Below are 24,457 nucleotides of genomic sequence, written 5' to 3'. Positions count from 1 at the left end.
AATAAATAAAACAAATCACTTTCATTGCAGCAGCATAATCTCACACTAAAGTCAATATTTTTATTTTGATACATTTATTCAGCAGGCCTGTGATGATAACAACTTTTACTGGATGATAAATTACCCCAGAGGTTATTGCGATAAATGATAATATTGTTGTCTTGAGACCATTTTCAAGTAACATAATGCTAATGGCATAATAATGCAAGAACACATTCTTAAAGATCAATAAACTTTAAATTTTACTGGATATTTAACACTGTAACTGAAGGAAATTAAATTTTCAAAATAAATAAAACAACAGATAAAATTAATTATGAAGTCTTTGTAAACAAAACTATGAGATGAGACCAAAGCACCAGACTGAGGAGTTTTGTCATTCAGTTTTTGGTAGAAAGAAATCATGCAAATGGAAATGATTGTGTTTGTTTTAATTTATCATGCAATTAATTGAATTATTGCTTATTGCAGCAGGCGTAGGAATAATCAGCTTTCAGCAAAATAAATTTTTGGTGCAACTAAAAATCTCTACAACAATAAATATAAGTGAGGAATTTGTTTTAAATATGACAGATTTCTATTCATCAAACAGTTCCTACAAACCTTTCACAGTGAATCCAGTACTGTTTCTAAATGTTATTAGATTTCCCTAAGATATTACATGATGCAACAGTTGAAGTTTAAGAATACAGGAATTTCACAAATCTTACAAATTATGTTCAGAAAAGTGTTTCATTTATATTTGTTATCACCCCACCTAACTATGCTGCTCCAAAAATAAAGTTCAGCCATTTTAAGTTGTTTTTTTATTTATTTATTTTAACTTCAGTACATACTTGAAAAGCTGAAGTCAGATTTAACTGGAAGATGGGTGAAGCTAAGTACAAATGCAGGCCACACTTCTCAGATTTTTTTTATTGGAAGATAAATGTTTTAAAACCACGTTTCATTTTACATTGTAGTTGGGGATCAAATATTTTCATCACTAACAACCAAACCAGTTTTTTGCTTTATGTGTGGTATTTTTCCCCCCAGTCATGTTTGCTAATAATCAATGAAAATATCACATTTAGAAACGGTAATTTTGCTTGTAGGTGCATATTTTTGTTGGTCTATGCCATAAATCACAATAAAATTAAATTAATTTGAGTTTGTGGCTGAAATGTGACAATATATACATCCATATTTGTAAATTTAGAGTGCTTGTTATATACTAGCAATGTCTGCTGTCTCAAAGCTTTTCATATTTATTAGCAAACAGCTAGCAGATCTAGCTAACGTTCATAGTTTTCCTTTTCAGTTTACGAGCTAATAATACAAAATAAAAGCAGATTAATAATTGCGCTTCATTGTTGTACCTGAACTTTGGAGAAGTCCTTGATTTCTCTCCGTGGCGTTTATGATAGTTTGTTTTGTTTAACATCCCGCAAAATAATGTCAGTGAGAGAATTTCAGAATAAAAGCATTGTTTCGTTTTGTTCGTATAGGGAAAGCGTCTTCCTATGTTTAAAATCTTTTATTTTGAAACCAGTGGGTAGGAACCAGAAAAAGGCACTTCCTGCTCATAAAAATAATAATTTCTGAAATATCTTTAGTATTTTTTGTTATGAACGAAATAGCATGGATATTTTGTATTCTCCTGATAACATTTGTAGGAACTAGACCTAAAAATGTTATCAGGATGTTGACTGCGCGGAATGATCGGAACCTTTCGAACACGGCGTGTTTGAACGGGGAAGAAGTAAATCCGGGCACCGGGATCTTTACAGGCTGATGCAAGTTGAATGAGGGAGCTGTCATCTTAACGGTATGATAGAAAAACAGAGAAACTAACCGGATATTTCTTTGACATGCCTTTAAGCTCAATAGTTTTTTTTAATTTTGGAACCCGCCGACTGTCAATTTTCTCATTTTGATGGAGAGTATTAGCAACGATTAGCCTGATTTACCAAGCTAGCTCTGATAAATGCTTACATATGGGAGCCTTCTGTGCTACGGAAGGAGGAAATATAAAGATATCAGAGCTTTAAATCAGTTTTATTTTTCTCTTTAAAGCGTGATTGTAACATTTGTTTAATTTTTTTCACATCATGTCAGGGTGAAGGAGATGACAGACTGCCAAGGAGACGTGGAAGGAGCCAGCACTCCCATGGAGCTTTATGAGAAACTCAGCGAACAAGGGGAAAAAGTGAGGTCCCTGAAGTCAGCCAAAGCTGATAAAGTAAGGCACATTTACAACAAAAAGAGAAGAATAAAATTTATTTTCTTCCTGCTTAGAAAAGTTAATCAACAACCGTAAAATAAATATTTACAAAAAGGGGATGTAGTCTGATGAGACAGACTATCATTTAATCATCATTTAATATATCAACATGGTGTTTATATAGTGTTTGTAAATAAAACATATTTGGGAGTGAGTCATCAGTCTGCTCCAGGATTTTTTCTACTTCCATTTTTAAAGCTGGATTTATCCACCTTGAATTTATGGTACACTGTTATATTTGTACTGTAAAAATGGACTGAAAAGAACTGAGAACTTAACTCTGGAAAAATATAGAATTTGGACATGAACAACCTGTAGGAAAACTAGATTTGTTGTTTTTTATCAGTAACAGAATTTTTAAAAGTGAATGAGATTTTAATTGATCTCTTCTCCTGTTTCTAGACATTGAAGGAAACGGGGCATTTAAAAAATATATATTTAAAATTAACATCTGATATTTCAGATGGTAATTTATATTCATTATAATATAATCCATCCATCCATTTTCTTGCACCCTTTTTCCCTCAGTGGGGTCGGGAGGGGTGCTGGTGCCCATCTCCAGCCAACGTTTCGGGCGAGAGGCGGGGTACACCCTGGACAGGTCGCCAGTCTGTCGCAGGGCAAACACAGAGACACACAACCATGCACACACACATTCACATCTAGGGGCAATTTGGAGAGGCCAATTAACCTGACAGTCATGTTTTTGGACTGTGGGAGGAAACCGGAGTACCCGGAGAAAACCCACCATGCACAGGGAGAACATGCAAACTCCATGCAGAAAGACCCCAGGCCGGGAATCGAACCCAGAACCTTCTTGCTGCAAGGCAACAGCTCTACCAACTGCGCCACTGTGCAGCATTATAATATAATAGATAATATTTTTATTTTTATACATGTTACTAATCTAGAGACAGTAAAAATTAAGGGAAAAAAGCAATAAAGATAATCTTACTCAGTTTTATTGTTAATTTTTAGCCTAATAGTTGATATTGTTGGGTTTTTTTGCCCGTTTTATTTATTTTTCTACAGACTGAGGTTGACGCTGCTGTCCAGCTGCTACTGAAGCTGAAAATGGACTACAAACAGATGACAGGTCAGGACTACAAAGCAGGATGTCCACCGTCAGAGAACGATGCTGAGCTGAACAACGGCCCGGCAGCAGATGGCGCCGGTGAGGACGACACGGTGGATCCATGGACCGTTTCAACCACCAACGCCAAGGGAGTCGATTACGACAAATTAATAGGTGAGAGTCCAGTTAGCTTCAAGTCTGAGGGGAGGGGTAATCCATCATGGCGGATTGATAAACATTGTTTCTCTCTTTTTTTTCTTTCCTTTAGTGAGGTTTGGGAGCAGTAAGATCGACCAGGAGCTGGTGGATAGAGTAGAGAAGGTTTGTGGACAGAAGCCGCACCGCTTTCTACGAAGAGGAGTTTTCTTCTCACACAGGTGTTTGTTCTTCCAATTAATAACTGACATATTAATCACGTTAATACAAACTTTTCATATTATAACTATGAACTTCACTATGCTCTATTTTAGTGCGATTGGCTTAATTTTTCCACATCTTTAGGAAATAAAAATGATTTCCGAGTGTTTCCAGCTTTCTCACTTCAAAAACACAAAATCTCACCAAGTATTTTTGGTCTAATTTATTGTGCAAACATCTAAGTACACTTAAAATAAGATGAAACTAACTTCTGAGTAACTTTTTAGGTAGATATATGAGCTTGTTTTAAGTCAGTGATTCCTTAATATTGATGAAAAAACACTAGTTCCATTGGCAGATTATTTCACTTATAACAAGGGAAAAATGTTTTGTTTTAAGTATCATATTCGGTCAATGCAGCTAATATTTTTTCTGCAATTTTAAGGTATTATTGACTTAAAACAAGCTCCTATATCTTGCTTAAAAGTTACTTATGAGTTAGTTTTGTCTTATTTTAAGTGCACTAAGATATTTCAATAAACTAGACCAAAAATACTTGGTCTAGTTTACTGTATATTCACCAACTTTCCCTGCAGTTGCATCTGGTAGAAGAAATTTATCACAATAAATGATAAACAACATAATAAACACATTTTTTGTGTCCCCTTCTGCCTTGTAACCAGCCGAAACAGGACTATACATTTCTTTCTCTTAGTCTTCATGTTGTTTTCATTTTCTACTGTAACGCTGAATATTTATTATGATAAAATCAGATACAATTCAACTTTATTGCTGTAGATTTTATGCAGTGAAACAGATCAAAGAAGGTTCAACACAAAAAGCATTTCATTTCCCGCTTTACACTACTTTGTGTTGACAAAATAAAATCACAGTGAATTATTATTGGATACAGAAGAATAAACGTAATTTTTCCCCCTTTGCTCTGCAGAGATATGCATCAGGTACTGGATGCGTACGAGAAGCACAAGTCGTTCTACCTGTACACTGGCAGAGGGCCGTCCTCAGAGGCCATGCATGTTGGTCACCTCATCCCTTTTATCTTCACCAAGTGAGTTTTTTCCCTGCATAAATATGTCACTACTACACCGTAGATTTAAAAATCGACCAAAAGGTGCAGTTCTGACTTTCAAAATGGAGCAAATTGCACTGAACTCCTGGTTCCAGATGGCTCCAGGACGTGTTCGACATCCCGCTGGTGATCCAGCTGACGGATGACGAGAAGTACCTGTGGAAGGACCTGACTGTTGAAGAATGCCACCGCTTTGCCATAGAAAACGCCAAGGACATAATCGCCTGTGGCTTTGACATCAACAAGACCTTCATCTTCTCTGACCTCGACTACATGGGGTAAAACAAAACTGGAGACTAAAGAGAGAACACTGTCAGATTATAGTGTTTTATAGTGTTGTTTGTGTTTTTACTTCAGTTCCTCCCCTGAGTTCTACCGAAATGTGGTGAAGATCCAGAAGCATGTGACGTTTAACCAGGTTAAAGGCATCTTTGGCTTCACGGACAGCGATTGCATCGGTAAGCGGCTGAAAACGGTAAAATGACTGACCACGCAGATTTAAAAAGTCTTTAATGCATACATCTAAAATTAAGGCCTTAAAATTTCTTGAATTAATTTAAAAGGAGGTAAATTGGCATTAAATACGTTAATCACGGGTCTTGAATAAGTCTTAAACTCATTCATCTAAAATTAAGGCTTTCAAATTCATTTAAAAAAGGTAAGTTGGCCTTAAATACATTAAAGGTCTTCAGTCTTATATCCATAAATCTAAAATTATGGTCTTAAAATATCTTAAATTAATTTAAAAAAGGTAGGCTGGCCTTAGATACTTTAATTACAATTTCATTTTAAATATTCTATATAGTCTCTATTTCTCATGGGACTTTTCAGTCAGGCAAACCTTTCGGTCGCTTATTATTTACGTTCTGTGACTCGGGGCGGTTGATGCTACTTGTAGCTAGCTGCTAATATACACTTGCTAGCCAGCAAAGTTACATTAGCAGCTATATTAGCAGGAACCATTGGTTCTGGTTCCGACAATGGAAATAGACAGAGGAGGAAAAACTAAAAAGGCTAACTAGCTAGCAAACTCACTTTTTTTGCGTCTGTCATGGATAAATGCGAATCTGTCGCCAGTTGACTGGACGATGTTTGTCTTTGCCATTTTAATCACTTCTGTTTTCTACATTTCTGACGTTTCATTTATAATGGTTCTTAAAAAGGAGACGCAGCAAATATGTGGAAGAAGGTGGAGCTACAGAAGTGGCTGCGGGGGTTGCTAGGTGACGGGCTGGGCCTTGGTGGGGTTGCTAGGTAACGGGCTGGGCCTTGGTGGGGTTGCTAGGTGATGGGCTGGGCCTTGGTGGGTTTGCTTGGTGACGGGCTGGGCCTTGGTGGGGTTGCTAGGTAACGGCAGAGTGCCTGTAGATTGTTGGGTTACATTCCTGAGGTTTTTCAAACGGCTTATTTTCCAGACACCACAAAACAAAAAAGGCTGGGAGTTTTGTTTTAAGAACTTTGACTGTTTTTAGAAGCAGTTGTGACCCAAACAGAAGCACAAAAAGTGAATTTTGCATAATAAGTCTCCTTTAAGGTCCAATTTTGACACTTTATCTTTCTGAAAATAGTTAATCTAGGATTTAGTTACTCTTCAGATTACCAAATCTGTTCAGAGTCTCGTATTTTCCAAGTATACGTTTGATCAGTTATTGTGTTTTGTTCTCCATCCAGGAAAGATCAGCTTCCCGGCCATCCAGGCCGCGCCATCCTTCAGTAACTCCTTCCCTCATGTTTTCGGAAGCAGAAAAGACATACAGTGCCTCATCCCCTGTGCCATTGATCAGGTCAGAACCACGAGATGGAGGAAGGAATGCAGAGATATGTTTATTGTACAAAATGATTAGTTTTTCTGTCCGTCACACAGGACCCCTACTTCAGGATGACCCGCGATGTTGCTCCGAGGATCGGTTACCCGAAACCAGCCCTGCTGCACTCCACTTTCTTCCCCGCCCTGCAGGGGGCGCAGACGAAGATGAGCGCCAGCGACGCCAACTCCTCCATCTTCCTCACTGACACGCCGAAGCAGATCAAGAACAAGGTGATTTAGGGTTTTTCACCTGGTAGCCTGGTAACAGTGTAACATTTTACATTTTTAGCTGCTGCGGTTCGATTTCACACTGCATCAAACGAACCAAACTAAATGAAACTTCTGTTCCCCTCCTCGCCTGCGGGGGCTCTGCATCAAGAAACACTGAAGAAGACAACTTCCTTTCTTTCAAAATCTAAACAAAAATGGAGTGGTGTCAGATTTGAGTGGTTTTATGATTTCTCTTTTGTCTTTGTTAAAAGACATAAATAATTTCTCCTGCTAATGTTTGTTTTTACCCAGAATTCCCTGCATTTTAATCCACTTCCTGCTTTCGGAGCTTTTTCCAATCTGCTTGCATTCAAACTGCACCAGAGTTCACTTTAACAATGATATAAATGTGTTTATTAAACTTTTTATTTTAAATCTGGGTAGAAATATTACTGACTTGTATTGCAGTGGAAAATGTTAAGAACAAGACAAAGTACTTATATTTTTACAACAAACCTTTTCTAATAAGTAGAACCGTGTTTATCCAGACTTATACTGACTTTGTTGCACCCAAATCATCCATCCATCCATTTTCTTGCACCCTTGTCCCTCAGTGGGGTCGGGAGGGGTGCTGGTGCCCATCTCCAGCTAACGTTTCGGGCGAGATGCGGGGTCACCCTGGACAGGTCACCAGTCTATCGCAGGGCAACACAGAGACACACAGGACACACAACCATGCACACACACACTCACACCTAGGGGCAATTTGGAGAGGCCAATTAACCTGACAGTCATGTTTTTGGACTGTGGGAGGAAACCGGAGTACCTGGAGAAAACCCACCATGCACAGGGAGAACATGCAAACTCCATGCAGAAAGACTGGGGCCGGGAATCGAACCCAGAACCTTCTTGCTGCAAGGCAACAGCTCTACCAACTGCGCAGCCCGCACCCAAATCAGCTTTTATTTAATTTATTAAACTTTTCTAAATATAGCAAAAATTTTTAAAGAAAGTGACACAAACTGAGTCTAAAATAATTGGGTCTGTGATTGGAAAAAAAGACAAAAATCTGGCATTTTTATTTGCTTGATCTTAGTTTTTCTTTCTTTATTTTTTTGGGCCTGCAAAACAGTAGAACCTCTTCACTCTCTTCAGAGTTTGATTGCGCATTCTCACTTTGCTGAACGAATCAGACTTTCTAAACAAACTGACTGGAGTTTGATTAAAGCAGACTAAACTGGGCTGGTGTGAATGCGTGCTTAATCAGATTAGGTTTACGTTGCAGATTTCCCTCACCTCTGATTATTCCCTACAGATTAACAAACACGCGTTTTCTGGAGGGAAGGACACGGTGGAGGAACACAGGAAGTACGGCGGGAACGCAGACGTAGACGTCTCCTTCATGTATTTGACTTTCTTCCTTGAGGATGATGAGCAGCTGGAGAAAATCAGACAGGTGAGGAAGAAAACAGACTTGTTTTTTTTTTTTTATCTATCTAATCCCACTCATCGTCTTCTTCCCGCAGGACTACACGAGCGGCGCTCTGCTAACGGGCGAACTGAAGAAGATCTTGATTGAGACTCTGCAGCCGATGATTGCGCAGCATCAAGAGAGACGCAAACAAGTCACAGATGAATTAGTGAAGCAGTTCATGACACCCAGACCTTTAAATTTTAACTTGTAGCTCACACATCCGTGTTTATTGTGCTCGGCTTTTATTTTCCGTTTGAAGTCGTCTGTAACGGGAGCAAACAGAAAAACTGCTCATGCTGCAGCAAATGCACATATTGTTGTTGAGGAGTGAAAGTGAAAGGCATGTTTTCTGAATCCTGCTTAAAGACAAACAAAAATCATCCGCTTCGGAAGTCTTCTGTGGAAATTTAACTTCTCACATCAGTGAAACCAACCCTGTATTATCACACTAATACGTTCACAGTTTGAGCCACTAACGCTTTGTTATTGGTCCTAATGTTCCAAAAACAAAGCAATGACGGTTGTTGTGATTACGTTTTGGGCTTTTAATGATGCGTTTTGTATGTTTTCTCAGGGTTGAACATCGTGCAGCACATAATTGAAATGATTTTTTAGGAAAACAGAAATGGGTGTAAAGATAGAATCAATGTTATACTCTTGAAAAAATGTTTGCATTAATATAAATCAGATGGTTAAGCACCAAATAAAATCGAATGGATCGAGGCTTTGTTTCCAGAAGCCTCATGTTATCCACTCCATGCATTTAAAACACAATTATGATGATTATATCAACGTATTGTTCCTATTGAAGAAATATGAGTCATGAATGTCCAAAGTGCAAAATGACATTTTTGTGGCACTGAATTAAAAAATTATACAACTTTTTTTAGGTGCAGCAGCACAAAATAATTTCAAAAGTGTATGATTTTATTTTAATACAGCAAACATGCAAAATCATTTTTTAGGTTTTGGACCAACGATGAATAACATCTGTGTCCTACGCAAACAAAAAGAAAATCTGATGGCTATTTTTACTTGATTTTGACTCGATATTTTTGACCCATGTGACAAAAAGTTTGGACACCCCTTTGCTAAGATGTTCCAGCTGCTCTGTGCAATTCACCACAGGCAAGAACCTTCGACTGCATATTGGAGCGATCGTAGATCAGTTTTAAAAAAAAAATGCAAGAAAAAATATGGAAATTTCTGAGCTTGAAAAATTACTAGAAAAAAAATCTAAATTTGAGAGTAATGTCAGAAATAAAAAAAATTTAAAACCCCCAAATTTTTACATTTTTTATGGTGGAAATACAGTTTATTTTTATTTTTATTTACAATGGCTAAACCTTTAGCATAATGCTACCGTCACTATACTTACCTGTTTTCACAGTGTTCTTGGGCTTATTAAATCTGTCACTCATGAATCTTTCTTATAAGATCATAAAATTTATCTGTAGAAAGCATTTGGTTTGTCCAAATTGATGAAGCTTGGATGTTTATTTCCCTTTATATGGGAAAAGACCCACCCAAAGTCTGATCTTATCTCTATTGCCAGACGAACCACAGAGACGATCCTGAACCCCACCTCTAGGAGGGGACGGTTTTATGGCAGGAAAGAGCTGATGAGGATTTCAGGAGAAACTTCTAATTCTTCTTTGTCTTTTACTCCTGGGTTCAGGTCAAACCAGGCTACAAACTACGTTCCACACATGTCGGTCCTTTAAGACAATTTCCAGATCAAGCATTTTACCCAAGATGTCTTCAGGTCTCTTCTGCCATCACAGCTGCAGAAACATCTCAACATTATCTGGAAACTAATGGAAAAACACACCTTGCAGAAATACAAAAACACAGCAGATATAATCAGCAAATAAATGGTAAAAAGTATCATCAGTTCCATCCAAAATGAAATCATGGTAAAAATGAAATTTTCTATTACACTGCCTATACCAAAAACCGCCAATCCCAGGTGAAGTAAGTTGAACTATTACTATTAAAGACACGGATCATAAAATCAGTTGTAAAAGTAGTTTTTTTAAGCTACTTTTCCTTTTATCGGCTTTTGTTTTTAAAAATCCCATAAAGTTGGATGAGTGGTGTTTTGGTGAGAAAGGTTTAAATAAACGCATAAAATGAAAAGCAAAAATAATAATCACATATCCAGCCAGGGCTGCACAGTGGGGCAGTTGGTAGAGCTGTTGCCTTGCAGCAGGAAGGTTCTGGGTTCGATTCCCGGCCCCGGTCTTTCTGCATGGAGTCTCCATGTTCTCCCTGTGCATGGTGGGTTTTCTCCAGGTACTCTGGTTTCCTCCCACAGTCCAAAAACATGACTGTTAGGTTAATTGGCCTCTCCAAATTGTCCCTAGGTGTGAGTGTGTGTGTGTGTGCATGGTTGTGTGTCCTGTGTGTCTCTGTGTTGCCCTGTGACAAACTGGTGACCTGTCCAGGTGACCCCGCCTCTCGCCCGGAACGTTGGCTGGAGATGGGCACCAGCAACCCTCCTGACCCCACTGAGGGACAAGGGTGGATAAAAAATGGATGGATGGATGGACATATCCAGCCAGAATGATGACTGTGAGAAAACAAGGTAGTTTCTCTGCATTTAACTAAACGTGTATGTATATTTTTAACCTCTGTTGATTAGAGAATTAAAATATGTTCAGCTGATTCTTGTTTTTAAAAATTATTTCAGTTCTTTTGTTGCACGATCATCCAATCCAGGAGAAAAAATATTCAAATGGATCATTAAAAAGCCCAAATTAACTGCAGTTATGCTCATGAGTGTATAAACTCCTACTCAAAATAAAGACCTGATGATGTCCAGATCCAAAACTGATGAATGTAAAAAGAAAAAAAATGATTAAATAGAACAAAGATCCAGTAAAATGAGTGAAATTAACCTGCATACACAATTTTTATAATCCAAACAATATCATTCCACACAATGTATAAACCTGGTCAAACAATGCTCTTTTACATAAAAGTTACCGCTTGCTGAGGTTGCTAGGTAACGGTCGGGCTTCGCTGGGGTTGCTAGGTAACGGTCGGGCTTCGCTGGGGTTGCTAGGTAACAGCCAGCGACTGCTTATTTGTAACATTACGTTCTTAAGGTTTTTGAAACGGCTCACTTTCAAAACACCAAGAAACAACTTATTGCCAAAATATTTGCGGGATGTTTTTTTTAAGAGCTTGTGTTGTTTTTAGAAGCATTTAAAACCCAAATGAAAGTATAAAACATGCTAAAAGTGAATTTTGGATAATAAGTCACTTTTAAGTTTAGTATTATTGTTTCTCATTCAGCTGAACCACATCCGGTACAGTTACAATTGAAAGGAGCATAATTGAACAAAAAAAAAAAAACAACTATCATTGATTATAAGTAAACTAAAAATGTGATGAAGACAAATATCTGACTTTTTTTTTGTCACAATTAAGTGTTTTAGAGCGAAACCCCAACAAACTTTAGAGACATGAAGTCTTCATGTATGCCAATAAAAACAGAATAAACACTCTCATCCTCTCCAAACAGTTTGGGAATCAAAACTGTCCCACGCTGATAAAATGATAAAATAAAGGACTTTCCATGAATCACTGAACAACAAAAGCTAGATTTCACCGCTGGCTTCTTGGAGGAACCAAAACCCCAAACAGAAGTGTTTGTCCTTAAACAGAAAACATAAAAATAAACAGAGAAGTTCATTCATAACATTTAAAAATAGTAATGCTTGTTTAAAAAGTCCTGCCAACTAATCAGTAACTTAGCAGATTGTACCTTTAGCAGCAAGTCGTTCTGTTCTTCACTGAGAAATATTTTGTTGTTTGTGGTGCTTTTTATATTGCAAATAGGCCTAAAATGCAAAATGTAAAAAACTACATGGATATTTGATATTTATATGTTATGGTGTCATGTTTTATGAAAACACATAAACATTTTTCCATAAAAAATGTGGTTGTACTTTGCAACATTTGAGGAAATATTGATTTTACTTATTAATACAGATAATTCAACTTTCTTGTGAATTTCACTCAAAAATTTAAATGTTCACAAATTGATCCAATTAGCGGCTCTTTAAAGCTGCAGTATGTAACTTTTTATTTTTTTTAAATATTTGTTTTTTAACAATTTTGTCAAAACTATCACCATATCGAGACAGATAATCTATGAAAAAAATGTAACTCCTCTGTCTGAAGAAATGCACTGTTCCTGACCAAAATCAACCAATCAGAGCCATGAGGAGGGTCTTACCGCTGTCAATCATCCACATATACTCAGCGAGTATATGTGGATAACATCACATATACTCAGCGAGTATATGTGATGTTATTTACTCATCTAAATCATGCCTGGAGTTTTGCTTTGATTCTTTCACGCATGTTAGAGGAATCCTTTAATTTCCATGGCAACCATTCCACTGTTCAAAACGCCAGGGTGGACCTAGCCCCGCCTTCGAAGCATAGCTCCGCCTCAGAGATGCAGTTTCCAAGTTTCACCTCACAGAGCAGCTCCTTCAGACTAGCTCTCAACAATTGGCAAACATCTGCTGATTATAGGAGCTACTTCTCAGTGAACCGCTGATAAAACGTCACTAAAGCGTTAATGTGATGACTTCCTGAAAGCGGAGCTTCAGACAGAGACACAGGCCCAATTTTAATGCAGTCAGGTTTGTTTTAAGTCAGATTTGATCTATACAGCTTTTTTTTTTACAACATACTTCCTCGTGTTATAAAATACTACCCCCTTTATTTTTAAATTACAAAAGATAGTAAAACTTTTCAAGCATATTCCAATAATCTTGGATGATTTTACTGTGAATCCTTTCTGCTCAAGTGGCTCTGGGTAATTTTGATGCTGTGTTGCCTCAGTATCCTGCGGCTCACGTTGCTCAGGGGTCACGCAGTTTGCAGCAGACCACCCTGCTTCGCAAACTCACGCAAGCTGCTGCGGACCACGGCGATAACACTGTTGATTTTGACGCTGTGGGATCAGCCGCGACAATTTTAACCCTCATTTAAGCCGCTGCAGCCAATGGATCCGGGGGGCGGTTAGGGCTCGCTAGGGGAGTTGTCTGCTTACAAGTAAGCCGATTGGGCCGCCTTAAAAAGGGCACACCTCCGCCTTCTGCCGCCGTACAGAAATAGAAAGGTCTGGCAGGAAGAGCAGCTCTAGTAAGGGGGACAAATTAAGACGATTTGCTCGGAGTGAGAGCCGGTTTCATTAGCCGTAGTAACTGTTTACCTTCTCCAGCCGGGCTGACCACCGAGCCGGGGGGTAAATCTGCTGTTTCATTCAGATCCAAACACAATTATTTTCTATAATTCATTCTGAATTGCAGCTTAAATCCACTTGAAGGCTTCCAACTTGTTGATTTTCTAAAGGAATGGCCCTAGACTTCGCCGCTGGATGTGTGGGAGGTGAGGTTGTGTGTTTTTTTTTTTCCTATCGGTGAGTTAGCATAGCTGGTTAGCATTAGCTTAAGCCTTGCCGGTGATTTTCCATAGCAGGAAGCTCATTCAGCTGGAAAATATAAGGAAAAGCTGCGAGTTTCAAACCTCTTCCGGGTCGACATAATCTTTTATAGCGACAGGGAGTGATGATACTGAAGTGGAAGCTGTGAATTAGCATTTATTTGTTAATTTATTTATTTTGGGGGGCTGGTAGTAACCCGGATGCAACTTTTGGGATCTGCAGCTCAGACGGGGAGTGGTGATTCTCAGCCTGTTTCCCAATATCATGCCAGCACTCTGATCTTTCTGCAGGTTGCACAGAGTTTAATAAACTCATTTCTGTCCTGGGTTGACTGACCATTAGTCATCATCATTACACATTGGGGACTTGCACAATAAAAGGACAAGGGATTGGCTTCTGAAGTATGCAACCAGTTTATCCACGTATTTATCTAATATTGGATAAAAAAAGAAAGAAAATTGACTGGAAACGTTTAATTTATTCATTTCAAACATTTAAAAAACAAGTAACCAGAAGGATAAGTGAGAACAGCTCAAATAGTTGGCTTAGCACTACTTTTTTGTTTGAAAGTACATAGGAAGGAGTTAACATTTATTATGATTTACCTTCCAGATTATTTCTTATGATCCAAAACATTGAAATCTTGTATTTTAGTGAAAATTTAGCATTTCAACTTTAAAGTTTGGGGACTTTTGTTCAATAAATTAATTTGAAACAAGTATGCGTAAACAAGAACAAAATAATTAGCTTGCCACTACTTTTTTGTTTGAAACGGAGTAAGAAGAAGTGAAGACTTTTATTATGTTTTAGCTTCCAGATTACTTCCTATGATTCAAAAGATTAAAGTTTTGGGTTTTTAGGGAAAATTACCTAAAAGTTGTCTTTTAACTTTAAAGTTGGACAACTTTAGTTTAATACATTATTATTTTTGGTGTTTAAGTAACTGACAAAAAACTCAAATGCGCAGTAAAAAATACAATATTTTAGTTTTTTCCTGCATCATGTTTCAACATTACAGGGGAGAAAATGGCTGCCAACATGTGCTGGTTTAAATTTGCTCTACAAAACTGAAGTATTAAGATAGTAAAGTTGCTTTTTTATCAAGACGGCTTGCAGTATTGAAGTAGACAAGCTGTAATGTTTTTTATAGAAAAAAAAGTTACATTTATTTGATGTAGAGCATCTTAAAATGGCACTTAAAAACTAAAGCTGCGCTTCTGAAACTGGATTTCGTTTAGATCCCAAAGAAAATCTCTTTGCTTTTGCCTCAAATAACTTTGGATAATTAATTTGTAGATGTTGAATTATAGATGATCAGAGTGGATTCAGATGTCAACGCTGTTGAATGAGAAGCCGAGAAGCAGCTCAACGTTTCAGGATTCATGAAACGGATAATAAGAACTCGATAAAGTGGATGTTTTTTTGCTAAATGTTAACTTAAATGTTGCAATCTGGGAGTCCTGATTCGTTCATTCTTGGTAAACTGGTTTCCACTGAAAAGCAGCAACACAAAGGTTTGGGAAACTTGTCAGCTGTCTGGTTCTTCCCTCAAGGCCGTGCTGCTAACATCTGAAAAGAGTTTGGAGGGAGATACGAGGTGCAGGTGGCGCCTTATTAAACTAAATCAACAGTTGATAATAGAAATGCAAATATTTCAGAGTCTATAGATTCGATTCAGACATTATTTTTAATTGAGAAGCCAGTTTTTGTATTCCAACAGTTTAGAGATCAAATTATGTGACAAGAGGAAAAGACGGTGTGAACAAATAAAACATTTTAAATTCCTTTACTTTGTATTTAAACAAAAATGAGTCAGCTTAGCTGCCTAGTTTTTTTTTTTCTTTCCCAAAATTATACTGAAAATATAATTTCACAAAAAACAAGCAGATTAAAATCGACTTTTGTGTTTTTTAGGTAATGTGCCAATTTAAAATACTTTAATTCCCCCAAAGGCGAATACAATGTTGAGTCGTTTTGGGTGGTGATGCTGTGGACGGGAAGGAGCTCCAGTAGCAGTCAGTATTCCAGAGAATCTGCAGAAGCCTCTGACTGAAGACTGTTCCTGTATGCTGTGCTATTCCAGAGTAACTTGTTCTGGATGAAGCCATGAATTGTTGACGAGCGTTGCTAATCCACATCATTTGTTTTCGCCGCTCCTTTTAAAATCTCTCTGCTTGTTTTGTTTTGTAACAATAGACTTCTCAAGTAGCTTTACAAGATGTTCAACTCCAGTTTGTAGCAAGAAACAATAGAAGGCTGTTTTATAGTAAAATAAAATCAAATCCAGTTTATAACGTAAACTGGTAAAGTTTCCTTGCGGCGACTGTAAGCAACTCACTTAATCAAGGTTTTACAGTTTGTGTTTTGAATTGTATAAATTTCCCAAATGTTCCTGGAAACAATAAATTCTTTATAATCTGGACAGATTAAAATGGTGGAAAGTAGAAATACTTCTCAATCTAGTTATTGGTTCCAAACAAAAAACTTGGTACTAAAGAATCTTATCAAGTATTTTTGTCTAGTTTTATGTTAGTTTTGTCTTATTTTAAATGTTCAAGCTTTTCTAGCTTGTTTTAAATTAATAATTCCTAATATTGATGATAAAAGTGCTAGTTCCATTGGCAGATTATTTAATCTGTTATGTGGGAAGAAGGTTTTATTACAAGTAAAATAGTCTGTATTTAAAAAAAAAACAATATTAAAGAATTATCGACTTGAAAAGCTGACATTTCTTGCTGAAAAAAATACTTGTAAGTTAGTTTTTTCTTACTTAAAGTGTAATAATATATTTGTAATAGAAACTAGACCAAAAATACTTGGTAAGATTTCGTTTTTGCAGTGCAACGTCTGTTTTTTCAGTGTGTACTAACTCACTTATGATGTTCTATAAATGACCCACTTAGGGTTTTATTAACTTTCTCAGAAATGTTTCAGCGAGTTAAAACCATCCCAGAATTGAGACTCTACGTTTTCCTACAAATTTAAACCTTCCTGTCGATCATAAAGAGTTAGTTTTTACGAATGTTTGGATTTCAAAGTGTGCTTTGGCCCGTAAACGGAGATAATTGCTGTAAAATTGAGTTTTGGGATCATTGACATGAGTCAAGGACAGGCCGCGTTACGACTGACGTCACTGCTTACGGTGCAGCGACCGACTGATAACTCGACAGCACAATACCTGTCAGGATTGCAAAGGGAGCAAAAAACAAATGGATTCCACAAATGTATATATAAAAAAATACATTTATAGCTGCAGAAATGTGTGATAAACTTGATTAAATGTCAAAATGAAAACGGATTTGCTTAAAAATGTCACAGTTTGCTGTCATTTGCACAAATATTATCTCCAATCCTAAGAAAAATAATTTGCTTTTTACTTTTTTGTGTCAGAACATGAGATAAATATTAAAAGCAGTTTAAGAATGATTTAAATTAGGGGGGAAAAAAACTATCAAAACCAACCTGTTCAATTTTCTCTTTAAATTTAACTACCAGAATCTTTCAGTAACTGTCTGAAATATTTATTTTACTCTGGAGGGATTTTGAGTCACTATTCTTTGTTTTAATCAGCCACATTGGATGGTTTTCTAGCAACATTTATTTGAAAGTATAGATTTATAATAATCCCAGAGCGAATCTAAGGTGCATACTGGTTTGTTTTGGATCATTTTCCTGCTAAACAACGCAAATATAATTTAAGAGTAAAGTCACAAACTAATGGTGAAACGTTTTCCTTTGGGATTTTCTTCTTGTAACTTTCTTCACTTGGCTTTCACGCTGTTATTCTCTGTGTTTTCAAGACCAGAAATATTTCCAAATTGCTGAATTGGATTTTTTTTATATGATTTGATAGTTTGGAAGATTCTGTTCGATTGGGCAACAAAATTGCAACATTTATAAAAAAAAATTCAGCTGCTGTGTTTATTGTGTCAAACAAATCAAACAATTTGAAAAACCTGTTCCCCTCCTCGCCTGTGGGGGCGCTGTACCACGAACCACTGAAAAAAAACGACATGAAAACATCCAAATAAAGACAGAATTAAACTTCCTCCTTTAACAAATGTGCATTTTTAATTTTTTTTGTAAAAAAAAACTACAAGCCATTTCTCCTGCTAGCACCAAGCTAGCTTGCGTTCTGGTTGTATTTACCCAGAATGCTTTGCCCTGTGGTCCACTTCCTGCTTTTGGAGTTGTTAGCAGTTTAATTACGGATTCACACCTTCCCAAATAAACCGGACTGTTTAGAAAAACAAACTACAGTTCGATTAAATCGGACTAAACGGGGCCGGTGTCGATTCACCGTTAGCCGATGTCAAATTTATTTGTCGCACATTTAAAACTGCAGTTGACAACCATAAAACAAAGATTAAAACACAGATATTAAACAGAAAAGAAGCAGTTATAGTCAAAATTTATTTGTTTTCTGCTTGGATTTACTTGTTGCTATATTTAGTGATTCTTCTGGAAAAGAAAATGTAATCAGGAAGTAAGAAAACTGCAATCGGTGCACAGATATACTCTTGTATATAAAGTTTTATTTATTTTTTTGCAGGTGCTGCTGGTGTTTTGGTCGGCCATCCATTTGATACTGTAAAGGTGGGTGTTTCCTAATACTTTCCTTTGATTTTCTTTCACTCTTGTTAGGCAATAAACATAATTTACATTTTTTAAATAACAGAACATAAACATTTTCGACATAAGGATGAAATTTGTAATCATTTTTTCCATGTATGTTTTATTTTTAGAGCATATTTCACTAAATTGGGGCCAGAAAATCCTCTGACGGGACAATACTTCCTAATCCAACCCAGTTATTCATTTTCTTAAACTACAAAATCCTAAAAAAATTATATTTCCGGTGTGTTTACCTCAGAGAATGTGTGTGAATATTAGCAGCATTTTGCATGAATCCAGTAACTCATAGGATATGTTCACACTGCAGCCTGAAGTGACCCAAATCTGATTTTATTTCATTTTTTTAATCATTTTTTTCCAAATGTGACTTTTTGTATTTAAATAAATGACAAGTATACAGAAGATTTACATAGGAATTTTCCTGATGGCCTTTTCATTAGTAGACTGTTATTGTTTTAACCAATAGTTCCATATCTTAAATAAAATGAGGAAAATGTGGCGCTTTATTGGTAAATTTACATTTATAAATGTAAAATTTAGCAAAACAAATTAGCAAGTTCATTATAAAAAAACCCCATTTAGGATCCTTTCTGGAGAATTTAGAAAAACAGAATAAAACATTTCCCTAACTTAAGTAAAAACACGTCAAAATATGGTTATTAATAAATCTCCTTCCAAAGGTTGGTGCCAAAAGATGCGTCACAGTATCTTTAAATTTGACCGCAGGGTAAATTTTATAAAGAATTTAAATGACATTTCCTTCACATTGTTTACAATGAAAGATTTATGGGGGATCATCCAACCAGTTCTCCAGTTGATATCCGTCCAAATATGAGACTTGAATGGAACTGCGTAAGACCTGAAATGTCCCGCATGCGCAGTAGAGGGCGCCACGGCGCAGTAACGACCCACGTAGCGAGCATGCGCAGTGCTGAAAAGAAGTGTTTGCGGAAGTAAACATGGATGCTAATAATTTATGATTTTAAAGTTGTTGTCCGACCGGAGTCATCATATTAACAACTTAATCCTCATTATTGTCCGCCATAGTTGTTGTTTTTTCTTTGTTCGCGCGCATCAGGACGCAGAATAGTGACGTTCGTCGAGAATCAATGACGTTCCGGTCGGATGAATGCGACCCGATCAGATACGTAACGGATTTGGAGCCACATATCCAATCAAAAAAAAAAAAAATCCAGTTTGTATTGTTCAGACCGTCATAAAAAAATCGGATTCTGGTCACTTCCGGCTGCAGCGTGAACGTAGCCGTCATAAAATAAATATTTCCGTGCTGGAACAGCGTCCTCTGCTGGCATGGCGAGGAAGCTTCTTCACATGAAGGCGAATGTTAGCGTTGCAGCTTGTTGTAGAGGCTGAATGGATGTTGGTTGTAGTTCTTTTTACACCTTGCTGTTTGATGTCATTTCTCCCTGAGCCGGTGTCTGCTTGGGGCTCGGGGCGGCTGTCTTTAACAGCTACAGTGTCACTGTGTTGTAGATGAGAGAGAGAAATAAACAACCTCTCCACGGAAATGTGACCTAGTAAGTATGGTCCAGGTCTTTCTTTATCTCACCCAATGTCCTGTCTTGAGCTATAGAAATATAAAAGCCAAGAAGGCATTTTTATTTTTTTTCTCCTATTTTTTTGTTTTATTTTTACTCAACGTTTTACTCGGTAATGTTGCACCCCATAAGCATTTTAACCCCTCAAACGAATGATTGTCTGCATATTTCCCTGCTTCGTACACTGAAAAAACACAACCTTACCAAGCATTTTTGGTCTAGTTTCTAGTGCAACTTTAGATTACTAACGCTCTTTAACTATGGAAGTAAATATGTGCCATCAGAATCTGAATAAAAAATGCATCTGAAACTTGAATGTTGTATATTAAAGTACATGTTTGCATTTGCACATGCAAACATGTACAAATAATGACACTGAATTTTATTTTTAAATTAAAAAAGTAAGCACAAATATACAACATTCAAGTTTCAGATGCGTTTTTTATTTAAATTCTGATGGCACATATTTACTTCCATATTTAACACTTTCTAAATCATTAATAACTCTTAATATATACTAAAAATTAAGCTTACAAATGATTATTGTGCTTACAAAATAGTCTGAAACATTTAGTGTAATAAAATAGGTGAGACAAGAAACTAGTAGGTTTTATTACCTTCACAATTAATGCATAATAAACAGTTATTAATGATTTAGAAAGTGTTTAGAGATGAATTAATAACATCTATAAGGGGAGCCTTATGGAAAAGTGGTACCTTAGTACACTTAAAACATGAAAACTAAGTTATAAGTAAGTTTTCAGTAAAATACTGAAGCTAGTTGTAAGTAAATAATTTAATATTGACGGAAAAAGTACTGGTTAAATTGGCAAATTATTTCACTTAAAACATTGAGGAAAACAATATAAATAAAATAATCTGCCGATGGAACAAGTACTTTTTCTGCAATTTTAAAGAGTTATTTACTGAAAAGTTACAATTTCTTATTTCAAGTGTACTAAGATATTTGCACTATAAAAAAGACCAAAATTACTTGGTAAGATTTTGTGATTTTTGCAGTGATTTATAGTCACTGTGCTCTTTGTGTCTTTCAAACGCTCCGCTAACGTTAGCGCTGTCGTCCCCAGGTGCGGCTTCAGGTTCAAAATGTGGACAAACCTCTTTACCGCGGCACATTTCACTGCTTTCAGTCGATCGTGCGCCAAGAATCGGTAAGTGTCGCCTTCCCTGTTATCCTACTCTGGTTTTAAGTGTCAAGTTTCAGCTCCATCTGCGATTACATGCATCAGCCCCACCTTACAGAGTCGAGTGTCTTCCAGCTGGGATCAGGGAGCTAAATAAGGCTTTGGACCTTTGTGCTATTCGTGGCGTATGCTTGGTCTCATCGCTTTCACACATGGTGGAATTATGATTGTCGTTTCACTTCTAGTGCGTTCCAAACTTAGAAACTCGGTTGCATTTAGTTGGAGTCATGGTTGTAAGTTAATGCAGCAGAATATTTAAAAATCTTTAAAGAACCTAAATTGGCATAGATGTTCCCAGGAGTCTGCTTGTTTGAAAAATTCAAGATTTTTGAGCTACATTTGCTAATATTTATATTTTAGTGTCAATTAAGGCATGATTGGACAATAAAAGTATTTACTGAGATTTTTTTCAGATTTTTCTAGATGTTTGCACTAAAATAGCCAATTAGATGAACGTGTTTGTCAAATTATAGTCTGCACTGCACCATGGAAACCATGTATATTTTTTGGTGGACATACTTCAAAATGGCTGCCATGGTTGTAATGGAGAATAAATGTTTGCACAAAAATCGGCAGTAGTTATTGTCTGTAGGAAGCTAGCTACCACCAATTATTAGCAAACTCAGTAGCTAGCTACTGGTAGCTAATGCTACTATTAGCTACCACCAATGTCGTAGAACAAAAAATAGTAAAATCTAATGAACTGTCAAACTCAAAAAGTAGTGGAATCTAACGCAAAGCACAAAAAACATTCCTATAAACTAACTCCAAACTGCTAAACATTCAAATTTATCAGGGAATAATGCAAACTGTTGAGATGTCTTCATCTGTTGCACGTCTTCGTCTCGTTTTACGTTTCTTTTATAAACCCAGGCGAAAGAAAACCTCTTTGTTTGTCCTGTGTACAGATGCTCGGTCTGTATAAAGGCATCGGTTCTCCAATGATGGGGCTGACGTTCATCAACGCCATCGTCTTCGGCGTCCAAGGCAACGCCATGCGGAAGCTCGGCCGCGACACGCCCCTCCACCAGTTCCTGGCGGGCGCCGCCGCCGGAGCCATCCAGTGCGTCATCTGCTGCCCGATGGAGCTGGCGAAGACGCGCATGCAGATGCAGGGAACCGGTGAGAAGAAGTCCAAGAAGAAGATGTACAAGAACTCCCTGGACTGCCTGGTGAGAATCTACAGGAAGGAAGGGTTCCGGGGTATCAACCGCGGCATGGTGACCACGCTGCTGCGCGAGACGCCTGGCTTCGGCGTGTACTTCCTGGCGTACGACGTGCTGACGCGTTCGCTGGGCTGCGAGCCGGAGGACCCGTACATGATCCCAAAGCTGCTGTTCGCCGGCGGGATGTCGGGCATCGCCTCCTGGCTCTCCACATACCCGGTGGACGTCATCAAGTCGCGGCTGCAGGCCGACGGCGTCGGCGGCGTCAACAAGTATGGCAGCATCGCGGACTGCGTCAGGCAGAGCTTACAGAAGGAGGGGTACAGGGTGTTCACGCGCGGCCTCACGTCCACGCTGCTGCGCGCGTTCCCGGTCAACGCCACCACCTTCGCCACTGTGACTCTGTTTTTAATGTACATGCGACGGGAGGAGGAATGCAGCATGCAGAACACTGAGCCGCCCGCCGTGCAGCTGCAGCCGCAGCCGACCAGCATGTAAGGCGCAGGTTAGCTGATGCGCACCTCTCCATCCGTCTGTGGTATTTAAAAACTTTTTTTTTTAACTAAAAGCTGAATTTGTGTGTATATATGGCTTCTTTTCTCACCCATGCTTTTGTACAATAGTTATATTAGGAACAGTATCGTAAGGGTGCACCGATTGCAGTTTTCAGGCCGATTACAGATCTTTAAATAAGAAACATACATTGGTTCTGCAGTCATGTTAACGGTTAGCATTACTTTCTGCTAATTTCATGTGTTTAGCTATTTGGAGTTAGTTTCTGTCAGTGCTCTGTATCTTTTAAAAAAAAGCCGATTCTGATTTTGGACGATACTGTTTGTTTTTTTTTGTTTTTTGTTTTGTTTGAAATGTTGGTAAATGTATCAGTTTGTAACAGTGAGGTGACTAATGTTAACTGCAACCGTGCAGTTGAAATAAGATCGGCTTTACATGCAAGTATCGGCCGATCACCCAAAATAAATCGGTGCACCCCTACTGTATCGTTACTGTAATTGTTACAAACAAGTTTAAAAACTATAATGCTGTTTAGTAAGGATGCATCAATATGAAAATATGAGCCAATAACCATATTTGATGTTAATATTTACAGATATTATCTATATTTTCCACTTTTGCAACACATTTGGGGTGAAAAATGAATATATATTGTTCATATCTGACAAATATTGTCCGATACCGATGTTAGTTCCTATACTTATCGTGCATCCCGACTATCTAGGTCAGATAGTGACTGCATGCGTGTAAATCGGTGCAGTTATTCTGGTCATTTTTTATGATATTAACTTATCAAAGCTATCATGATTATCTGGCATCTTGCAATAACGGAGAATAGTTTACAAAAACGTTCCCAAAGTATTTTTAACAGGTCGGCTGGCTTTGTGTGACTTTAACCTCCTTGTAGTGTTGCATAAATACATTTTTGGATATTTTCTGATAAAATCAAACGTAAGTTTGCGTTTTAAAGAAGCACCTTATATAACCACATGAATGGTTGAAGCTAAGGCGAAATGTTTATTTTGTTTTTTTTGCAGTAACTACTAAAAACACTGAATGCTGTGTTGAGTAGGGTTGGAAGAAATAAAACTGTTAGCAGAAGTCACTTTGTCCACAAGGGGGCAGCAGCAGACCAGCTACGTTCACCTATTTGCATCAATAGCTGCTCTTTTTATATAACTGCATATTTTACTGAATAGCATGGATTAAACTGGATGAATGTTGAGACTTAAGAGCTTAAATGTGGGTTAAATTTCCCAATAATCATGCAGAAACGAGTAATATCCCTGTATGTAGATGGTGCGTGTTGTGTTGGACATGATGTACATTAATGTGAAAGTGCTGCTGATTGTTGTTGAGGCTTTAGAATGACTTGTAAATCTGTTTTGTAATTTTTTTTTGCCTTTTTTTCTAAGTTGGAAGGACTGCTTTAGCTGTCGAATGCTGCTTTGTATCCTGTGCTTGACTCTGTACGATACTTTGCACCCAAGTAGCCATTCAAATGTAGATCTTTAAAAAAAAACATAATAAAGATTTGTTTTCTAAGACGGTTTGCACAAGTGTTAATTGTGGAGAATTAAAGCAGCTTGACGTCAGTAGATGCTGACCTCTAGCGGTGAAAAGCAATATTACAAGT

At 37.4% G+C, this 24,457-nt stretch overlaps 3 protein-coding genes across 4 annotated transcripts in view; 2 read left to right on the top strand and 1 right to left on the bottom strand.

Annotated features, from left to right (window-relative positions):
* Nucleotides 1-1,461, bottom strand: part of wdr25 (WD repeat domain 25) — a 35,314-nt gene extending 33,853 nt beyond the window's left edge. Inside the window, exon 1 of the mRNA XM_008399914.3 lies at nt 1,359-1,461. The gene's annotated coding sequence lies outside the window, so the exon portion shown is untranslated. The remainder of the gene's footprint in view (nt 1-1,358) is intronic.
* Nucleotides 1,462-1,699: 238 nt separating this feature from the next.
* wars1 (tryptophanyl-tRNA synthetase 1) lies at nt 1,700-8,999 on the top strand. Its single transcript, XM_008399918.3, has 11 exons — nt 1,700-1,807; nt 2,098-2,221; nt 3,296-3,512; nt 3,607-3,715; nt 4,645-4,764; nt 4,881-5,063; nt 5,143-5,243; nt 6,457-6,569; nt 6,650-6,823; nt 8,118-8,258; nt 8,329-8,999. The coding sequence occupies exons 2-11, from the start codon at nt 2,108-2,110 to the stop codon at nt 8,485-8,487; spliced, it is 1,431 nt and encodes a 476-aa protein (XP_008398140.1). The 5' UTR covers nt 1,700-1,807; nt 2,098-2,107; the 3' UTR covers nt 8,488-8,999.
* Nucleotides 9,000-13,125: 4,126 nt separating this feature from the next.
* Nucleotides 13,126-24,366, top strand: slc25a29l (solute carrier family 25 member 29-like). 2 transcript variants are annotated; one of them, XM_008399924.3, is made up of 4 exons: nt 13,126-13,688; nt 18,296-18,339; nt 21,026-21,109; nt 22,051-24,366. In XM_008399924.3, exons 1-4 carry the CDS (start codon nt 13,655-13,657, stop codon nt 22,804-22,806), a joined length of 918 nt encoding a protein of 305 aa, XP_008398146.1. In that variant the 5' UTR covers nt 13,126-13,654; the 3' UTR covers nt 22,807-24,366. The 2 variants fall into 2 exon arrangements, with proteins under 2 accessions (XP_008398146.1, XP_008398148.1); XM_008399926.3 differs by having other exon boundaries at nt 13,128-13,688; nt 18,296-19,916.
* Nucleotides 24,367-24,457: the final 91 nt, after the last annotated feature.

Source organism: Poecilia reticulata, chromosome 22 (assembly GCF_904066995.2).
Source record: "Poecilia reticulata chromosome 22, P_reticulata-male-v2, whole genome shotgun sequence".
In the NCBI taxonomy this organism is placed as follows: domain Eukaryota; kingdom Metazoa; phylum Chordata; class Actinopteri; order Cyprinodontiformes; family Poeciliidae; genus Poecilia; species Poecilia reticulata.
Note: the sequence above shows the minus strand (reverse complement) of the source record. Positions and strands in the feature narration are given on the sequence as shown.

What these genes read in the sequence shown, in the direction of transcription:
- wars1 (XM_008399918.3), top strand. Translation starts at nt 2,108, where the DNA reads ATGACAGACTGCCAAGGAGACGTGGAAGGAGCCAGCACTCCCATGGAG. An exon ending in CACGGACAGCGATTGCATCG is followed by an intron (nt 5,244 to 6,456) that starts GTAAGCGGCTGA and finishes TTCTCCATCCAG; the next exon opens with GAAAGATCAGCTTCCCGGCC. An exon ending in CGAAGCAGATCAAGAACAAG is followed by an intron (nt 6,824 to 8,117) that starts GTGATTTAGGGT and finishes TATTCCCTACAG; the next exon opens with ATTAACAAACACGCGTTTTC.
- slc25a29l (XM_008399924.3), top strand. Translation starts at nt 13,655, where the DNA reads ATGGCCCTAGACTTCGCCGCTGGATGTGTGGGAG. An exon ending in CGCCGCTGGATGTGTGGGAG is followed by an intron (nt 13,689 to 18,295) that starts GTGAGGTTGTGT and finishes ATTTTTTTGCAG; the next exon opens with GTGCTGCTGGTGTTTTGGTC. An exon ending in ATCCATTTGATACTGTAAAG is followed by an intron (nt 18,340 to 21,025) that starts GTGGGTGTTTCC and finishes TGTCGTCCCCAG; the next exon opens with GTGCGGCTTCAGGTTCAAAA.